This window comes from Gregarina niphandrodes (assembly GCF_000223845.1).
Source record: "Gregarina niphandrodes unplaced genomic scaffold scaffold00041, whole genome shotgun sequence".
Lineage (NCBI taxonomy): Eukaryota > Apicomplexa > Conoidasida > Eugregarinorida > Gregarinidae > Gregarina > Gregarina niphandrodes.
Genome location: NW_011645809.1, coordinates 94,251 through 102,218, shown reverse-complemented (window position 1 = coordinate 102,218; position 7,968 = coordinate 94,251). Strand labels below are relative to the sequence as shown.

The 7,968-nt window shown below is 52.0% G+C and overlaps 3 protein-coding genes across 3 annotated transcripts; all 3 read right to left on the bottom strand.

Moving 5' to 3' along the window:
- Positions 1–133: 133 nt before the first annotated feature.
- On the bottom strand, positions 134–696 carry GNI_148770 (hypothetical protein; the record flags this gene model as incomplete). Its single annotated transcript, XM_011134409.1, has 2 exons — positions 134–177; positions 252–696. The coding sequence occupies 2 exons, from the start codon at positions 694–696 to the stop codon at positions 134–136; spliced, it is 489 nt and encodes a 162-aa protein (XP_011132711.1).
- A 403-nt stretch (positions 697–1,099) lies between these two features.
- Positions 1,100–6,503, bottom strand: GNI_148760 (hypothetical protein; the record flags this gene model as incomplete). The annotated part of the gene is made up of 3 exons (XM_011134408.1): positions 1,100–1,357; positions 1,454–5,868; positions 6,077–6,503. The coding sequence occupies 3 exons, from the start codon at positions 6,501–6,503 to the stop codon at positions 1,100–1,102; spliced, it is 5,100 nt and encodes a 1,699-aa protein (XP_011132710.1).
- A 1,010-nt stretch (positions 6,504–7,513) lies between these two features.
- GNI_148750 (hypothetical protein) lies at positions 7,514–7,963 on the bottom strand (the record flags this gene model as incomplete). Its single annotated transcript, XM_011134407.1, has 1 exon — positions 7,514–7,963. One exon carries the CDS (start codon positions 7,961–7,963, stop codon positions 7,514–7,516), a length of 450 nt encoding a protein of 149 aa, XP_011132709.1.
- Positions 7,964–7,968: the final 5 nt, after the last annotated feature.

The following is a 7,968-nucleotide window of genomic DNA, read 5'->3' as shown; positions in this document are numbered from 1 at the left end:
GTGACGGGGGTCTCCCAGGGTGACGGGGGTCTCCCAGGGTGACGGGGGTCTCCCAGGGTGACGGGGGTCTCCCAGGGTGAGGGGGTCGTATGCTGCGCTTACCAAAATGGACAGGAGTTGCAGCTGCACGGCCTTATTGAACTGCGGCAATTCCGGAAACGTGCGCGATGTGTCGATCTCTATTAAACCGAAGTATGAAGATTTGGTCGCCGCCAGTTTCTGGTAGTATTGTTTAGGCGACAGGGAGTGACTGTTCTTCAACAGCTGCTTCTTGTACTCATCCGTCCTCCGGGCCAGTTCTTGCTGGAACTTGGCGAAAGCACGCGCCTTCACCTTCTCTTCTGAAAGCTCGCTCGGGTCGACAGGGGCCAAGTGCACCGAACCGGCCATTGAACCAGCCATTGAACTGCCCACTGAAGGGTCTCCGTTGACTGAAGGGTCTCCGTTGACAGAAGGGTCTCCCTTAATAGCACCAGAAAAATCTCCTACACCAGGACCATCGCATCGAGGCAATACAGGTGTTCCAAATATCTCAGGTATCAACATTGCGCATTTTGTCGACTTCAAAAACTCGTCCATACCTGTTAGAATCTGCCAAGTCACCCATCGGTAACGATTCGGGATCCCACGTTTAATCCGTCTCCGGAACGTTTTGGAATGATCAGTCGCAAACTTCTTCAGTCCTCGCTGCGCCATAGACTTCCACTTGCGTTCCGTCTTCGAGACCTCATCTCTAAATAAAGGAAAGACATTACCCTACCACACACCCCGCCAAGGCCTATCATCAAGACCTATCACTAAGGTATCTCACTCCACCCAAGGTCTCACTCCACCCAAGGTCTCACTCCACCCAAGGTCTCACTCCACCGAAGCAACAGTGCGGTTTGGACGCACGGTGAGGAAGAGGTTTTAAGGACAGGCAGGAGTCGTCGTGAAATAGCGGCTTACAGGCTAAATTCTTGTTGCTGCATAAAAACGTCCCTGGCTGCGGTGGCCGGGAAAGACTCTGGTTTCAGAACGCGGAATTCTCTACCAGAGCCGTCTGCCACAAAGTGTCACCCAAGATCTTTCGCCGCCCGAAAGCCCCCAGCACGATCGACTAGTCGGATTCGGCAGGTAAAACGAGTGTGTTTTTGACCCTGTTCGGCTTCAGTTTCTTTTTTGATCCGCCACCATACTTCTTCCGGCTGGAAGATGACGGCTGAGCTCTACTACTATACAGAAGCTGCCGGGTCAACGGGGACGCTTCGGGAGGTCGATATTGGCCCGTAGAAGCGGCCGGTGAGGAATAGTCCATCAAAGGATCATCGCTCATGGCCCGCTCAAGGACGAACTTTTTTAGTGCCGATCGGTCCAGCTAAGAAACAACTTATGACGCAAACAACCAACTTATGACGCAAACAACCGACTTATGACGCAAACAACCGACTCGTGGCGTGGGGGTGTGTCTTACTTTGGAGTCGGTGTTTGATTCTGGTAGTTGTCTGGTGAGCGCGGTGGCGATGGTAGTACCAGCAGGGGCCTGAAGAGCGCGGAATGTGCTCTTGCCCTTGGCTCGTGTGACGAGTTTAAAGGGGACGGTGCCGTCATCGGAGGGTTGGATGGCGGCAGGGGCGGCCTTTGGTGGTAGTCGGATCTCGGCCAATGCGCTACCCGGGTTTCGAGGCGCGGTGGACTTAGCGATATCCAATGACTCGTTCACCAAATTTGTTAATTCCCGATCGAACCCTGAACAATCCTCTTCATCCTCCTCCAAGTTCTTTCCGAATGGACTTTGGTCTACCTCCTCCCATCCGTCGCCCTCCGAGCCACATGCCCCGTCGTTCCCTCCGTCGTTCCCTCCGTCGTTCCCTCCGTCCAACAAGTTGTCGATATCCATACCCGTGGCTCCACATTGCAGACGTGTGTTTCCACACCGCACACGTGTGTGCTCAGGGAATAAAAGGTCTCCGTCTTGGCTGTCTCCCGCACCCAGGGCATCAGTCCCAGTCCGACCGTCCAGTCTGGGTTCAGTCCAATGTTTCATCAGCCCATTTAGAAGAGCATGTCGTCCCAACAGCGGTTTGAATTGATTTTCGGTTTCCTGAAGCTCAGCGCAAATTTCACCAAGAGAGTTGGCAAGTATGTTACAAGCATGGGGCAGGTCCCATAGATCTTGTCCTCGTGTAGTCTCAGCGATCGTCAGGACGTCATTATTTCGGTTTGGTTTCTTTGTCGTAGGACCTGGTCTCTTGGCGGTAGGCGAAGAAGCGGGGGCGGGAGAAGAAGCGGGGGCGGGCGAAGACGCGGGAGCGGGCGAAGACGCAGGAGCGGGACTGTAGCTAAGGAAGGTAACTAGTTCATCGTAGTCGAGTTTCAGGTGACTGCTCAGCCATCCACGTTGTTGTACGGCGAACGTAACGCAATAGTACAGTAGGTCAAGAATGAAGGTCAATCGCGATCGGTAGACGCGTCGCACGATATTTGGACCACAATGTCGTAGTATTGTAATCACGAGTTTGTAACGATATAGCTCCTCATCTTCGAAGGTGGTCATCGATGTCGTTGCCGTACTACATCGGTTCAGCCAACTACTACCCGGCAATGCTGCCGTACTCGGCTCCACGTTGCTGTTCGGATGTCGTAGGTTAGCTCCAGCCGCACTACAGACGAAACGGTTAAGCTTGCGTCGGTATAGCAACTCAGCTAGTGCGTTTTTGATGGGACATGTCGTCGTTTCAAACTGACACGTCTCGAACTCCACTTGGAACTCACGCTGTGTCAACACCTGCGCTCGACGAGCAGGAGACCGGTACAGTCTGGAGACCACGTCAAACGGCGCCTCCGAGATGGCCCCAGCTGGGCCATGTCCCGCCGGGACCGGGAGTGTCCCGGCGCCGGCGCCGGCGCGGGCGCCATCTACCGCCCTGTCGGCGGAAGCCGCGTCAGCGACAGCGTCAAAGATGGTCTTGAAGTGCGAGCTGGCCAAAGGCGTACGAGCGAAGCCCATGAGGAAATAGGCCACATCAAGGGCGACGGTAGTGTCCACCAATCGCCAGTTGACGAACTTAGCCAGGATATGCGCTTCCATCAACCGGCTCTGTTTGTTACGGTCGTGACGGTAGAGCATTCGGTAAATTAATTCATCAACGCACGCCTCTACAAACAAATTACCGCCTTCCACTCGTGACGACCAAAGCGACAGGAATTCCACCATATAATCGTTGTTCGTACTGTAATTGTTCGGGTCCAAAGAACAGGTCATAAACTCGCCCAGGACAGAGTGGCTGGTTAGCTCCAGCGTCTCCAGACGCCGCACCAACTCGGTAAAAAGAATGGTAGGTTGGGGCTCACAAGTCGAAATCGGTAACCGACAGGTTACTTGCTGACTAGCACCAGCGGAAGGTATTTTGTTGCAACCGGAATCGGAGCGGGTACCGCCTTGGGCGGTATTGTGAGTGGTAGATTGATTTGGATTTTTCCAGAGTCCTTGAGCAGCAATGTTATTGATAAGATGTCTGAGATAGAGTAGTTGAGGGGGAGCGAGTTCCCTTTTGTTGATAAGTCTGTCCCAGAGTGGTGTAGATTGGCCGCGCATTCTTAGGCAGGCAGCGTTGAGAATTTGAAGCTGGTCTTCGAGGAAGACCTCGACACGTGGTGGTATAGATTTGGTGTGTGCGCGTAATCGTTCTAGGGTTTTGAGTATGTTCGCAAGACGTACATCTGCGCCGTAAGTACCTGCGAGGAATCGACCACAATTCTCGAGGATGCACGAAAGAACCTCGGCATGGGCGGGAACGCTGAAGACACTCACTTGTGCGATGTGGCAAAGAATGTCCAGCATGTCGCCCACTGCAACTGCTCGGAACTTGCACAATTCGCTTAGAAATTGTGACCACCTCAATTTCTGCTCGAGTTTATTACCTTTCAAAGCGGAATAGAACTCGTTTCGAGCAAATTCCGCCATTGCGCGCATAACGCGACTCGAACCCTCGGTCGACGCATCCACTACCGCTGCGAAACGCAACACTAAAGGCATTAAACTCGGCTCCCATACTCCCACAAATGCCTTCGCCATCTTCCGCCGATTCGTCCGTGTATCCAACAACTTCAGAAAGTAAGTACGCACGTATTCGTCCACACCATGTGCCGTAGCCCCGTCGATATACCCACACCCTCGCGCAAATCGCAGAAAGTCATTCAGAAACACGTCAAAGGTCGTGCTCCCATTAAACGCCGACTCACTACGCCCTCCTGACTCGCTCCGGCCACCCACTGTCTCCAACGCTCCTGACTCCAAGCCATTCGTCTCCAACAGGCCCGCCTCCAATGGACCTCCGTCCAGCAACAGACCTGGCTGCACTGAACCCGGACCTGTCTGCAATGGACTTGGCTGCAGCGACCCCGCCTGCAGCGACCCTGCCTGCAGCGACCCTGCCTGCAGTGACCCTGCCTGCAGCGACCCTGATTGCAGTCCTGAACCTGGACCTGACTGCAGCAGAGTCGAACCTGACTGCAGCGGGCCCAGTGGATTGCGATCAAGCTCCAGCTCTGGTTCCTGCTGCAGCAGACTCGGCATCAAGTTTCTTAAGTCGGGAAAGCTCTCGTAAAAGCCACGCTCAATCTCGTCCTTCCATTTCACCTCCACGTCCACAGGCACTTTACCCTCACCCGCAGAGTCCAGAACCGCGGAGACGCCTCCGGGTCCTGTATTAAGGCGCATAATGCCGACTGTCGAGTGTGAGCGTAGCTCCTCCAATAGCTGTTGCAGATGTGGAAACAACAACGGAAACTCTTCCTGGAACAAACGCGGTACCAAACCACTCATCTCCTGCACCAGTGAAGCCCCGGTCAACCACTGTCGGGCGTCGGCAGCGGTGGGGCCCACCTCAGTTGCAGTGGCGCCGACCTCATGCGCAGTGCTCCCGAGCTGATAACAACTTCCGTTACGGTCGTCGTCATCGTTGACGTCTTTTTCCTTTGCGCCAACACCGTCGTCATTACCAGTATTGTCTTCAGCGCCATGGTCAAGGTCACCTTGGTCTGTATCATCTTGGTGTCTACCATCTTGGTGTCTACCATCTTGGTTCGCAGAGGTACGGTCTTGGTTCGAAGAGGTACGGTCTTGGTTCGCAGAGGTACGGTCTTGGTTCGCAGAGGTACGGTCTTGGTTCGCAGAGGCACCGTCTTGGTTCGCAGAGGTACGGTCTTGGTTCGTAGAGGCACCGTCTTGGTTCGCAGAGGTACGGTCAGGGTTGTTGTTACGGAGTAGAATATCAGGGTCCAGAGCGGATAAAAGTGAGTCGTCTTGGTCTGCTGAACTGTTATATCGGTTGTTTCGAAGGACTCCCATGAGTATGACAAGTTTATTGATGTGTAATTGATCGAGTGCTAGTGGTTTCGATAGTAGGTTAAGACCTGTAATGAGATAGAGGACAACTTTTGAAAGTCGATATGAGAAGTTAAGAATAGCTGTAAGTTTAATTGCTAACTCATTATCACCACCTACTTTTGATACGCGACTAACATGTAGCTCTTCAGTAACTTGCATCAACAACTCTGACACGATAAGAATTGATATGATCGCACGCTGCTTAACGAACTTCATAAATAAAGATCGAATCGATTCCTGAAAAGAAGTCGAAAAGAAAATCTCAATGCCAGCCAAATCTATCGACGCTTCTGAAGGCATATTATGATCCGGCAACTCATCAGCTAAACCACGCCATTCAGCACCTAATAACTCGCTACCATGAGCTGCTAGCAAATCCGATAACAACCAAAACACTTCCGTCTCCTCCCACTGATGCGGACACAAATGTGATACAGACTGTCCACGCTTCCGTAAACTCACGTACGTATGCAGATTGCTGCTCCTATCCAACAACTCTAAACAACCAACATTTTACTTCATGTATATTTAACTGGTTGTATGTCCACCCACGTCAACTTTATGCTATGCACACGTGTGTGCATATGTACCTACCCACGTGCGTATGTACATACATACGTATGCATTAAACAATGTATATGTATTAAACAATGTGTGTGTGTCTGTTAAACAATTTGTGTGTGTCACACGCGTTTGCGGTCTTACTCGTTAACATGTCGCGTATTTCCCGCTGCGCATCAAACACGTTCCCCTCCTGGAGAATTACGAGCGCCTTAACGAGAAAGTATTTGTCCGAATAGTCCTCAACTTTAGCAATCTTGGCTAAGAACGGTTGGAGAAATTGTTGGCCGTATTGCCTCGTAATCTCCGCAGTTAGGACAACGAACCAGATCTTCCTTCGCCTGACGTGTTGGTTGCTACTGCCGGATACGGGGGGCGAAACGTTCCCAGGACCGGATGCCGGACTGCTCTCTAGGTTATCCGCCTTGTCATCCGTCTTTAAAGCAGATTGTTCACAAATTGGCGCAGAAGCAGCTTCCGCCGCCCCCAGGTCTGAGACGGGAGCTAACGTACAGGCTCCCGACCCACCGCCAGCCGCCGACCCACCGCCAGCCGGCGAACGAGCATTCATACTAGCATTACAGGAAGGGAACGACACGCTGAGAAATGATACACTTGGAGGACATACACCGGATCCAGCAACACTGCTACTACCAGCTGCTACGTTCACATTTGTTGGACCACCGGACAGACCCGACACTAACACGCTCGCCAGCTCTTCGACGTACAGCTCCATGTCTACTGCCCGAAGATTTTCGATGATTTCTCGGAGCTCCCCATAAATCCTAATCTTGTTCAGGATCCTCTCCGCTCGGGCGATGGACTTAGGCGGCCGAGGTCCTGTAAAGGCCTTCTTTCTTTGTCGCAACCAGGTTGCTACTTCACGTTCATTCAGCTCTATCAAGAAATAAAATGACAAGGTAGTACAAAATGTAAAGGTACTGCAAACCGTAAAGGTAGTACAAACCGTAAAGGTACTGCAAACCGTAAATGTGAAAAAGTGTGTGTGGGGTCAAATGGGAGATATAATCAATAAACACCTTACTCAATACGTCGCCATAATCTTCTTCCCGTATCTGCATAACATCGGGGTTGAAAAAGAATTTGCCTCACCATCACCCAAGTACCAACCAGTGTTCCTTTTTATCCCATGACCAGGCCATCCTTCACGGCCAGGCCGTCCTTCGTGACCAGGCCGTCCCAACACGCTTGCTTGAGCGAATACTGGTAACCGGAGAATTAACGGCGGAATAATTTAACGAAGGGTTGGGTATGCAGCGTGCAGACAACCGGGTAATGTGCAGACTCACCGACCCCATGTTCTCACCGACCCCATGTTCTCAGCGACCCCATGTTCTCGCACACGTTCGCTCAAAACGCGTGCTTGCACCTACGACCCTTTTTGCTTGGGTGTTAGTGACCATGAAAGCTTCTAACGACCACTGCCTCATCCCGCCATTGCGTCAGGATTTGCATCAGGAGGGTTTGATTGCATCAGGGGTTCACTTAAATCCATATATAAATAAATAATTCATAATAAAAAATACCTCGTTGGTTATGCTTAGTTGCACAAGTTGTTTGTTACTCGTGCTCTAGCCTTGCGTCAATCCGAACAATAAAGTCGGTCCGTTCATCCTCTAAGATCATTTCGCAATAGGGTTGGCGATCCACCAAACATTCGACCAGATCTTCAGAAGTCCTTACGGTAGGACACCACAAAGTCAAGTCACCATCCGGGGCGTAGGCTTCGCAAAAGAACTTGCATACTTGATCCCAACCTGAGGGAACTGCCTGTATCGATCTCTTGCATTCCCGAACCATAAGCCCTTCTGAAATCGGGGGTTTCGTCGGCATCACTTCGGGATGTACCGGCTTCATGGTCGGCATAGGAGCCGGAGCCGGAGACACACTACCTTTGGTTGGCATCACTTCGGGATGTACCGGCTTCATAGTCGGCATAGGAGCCGGAGCCGGAGACACACTACCTTTGGTTGGCATCACTTCGGGATGCACTGGCTTCATGGTCGGCATAGGAG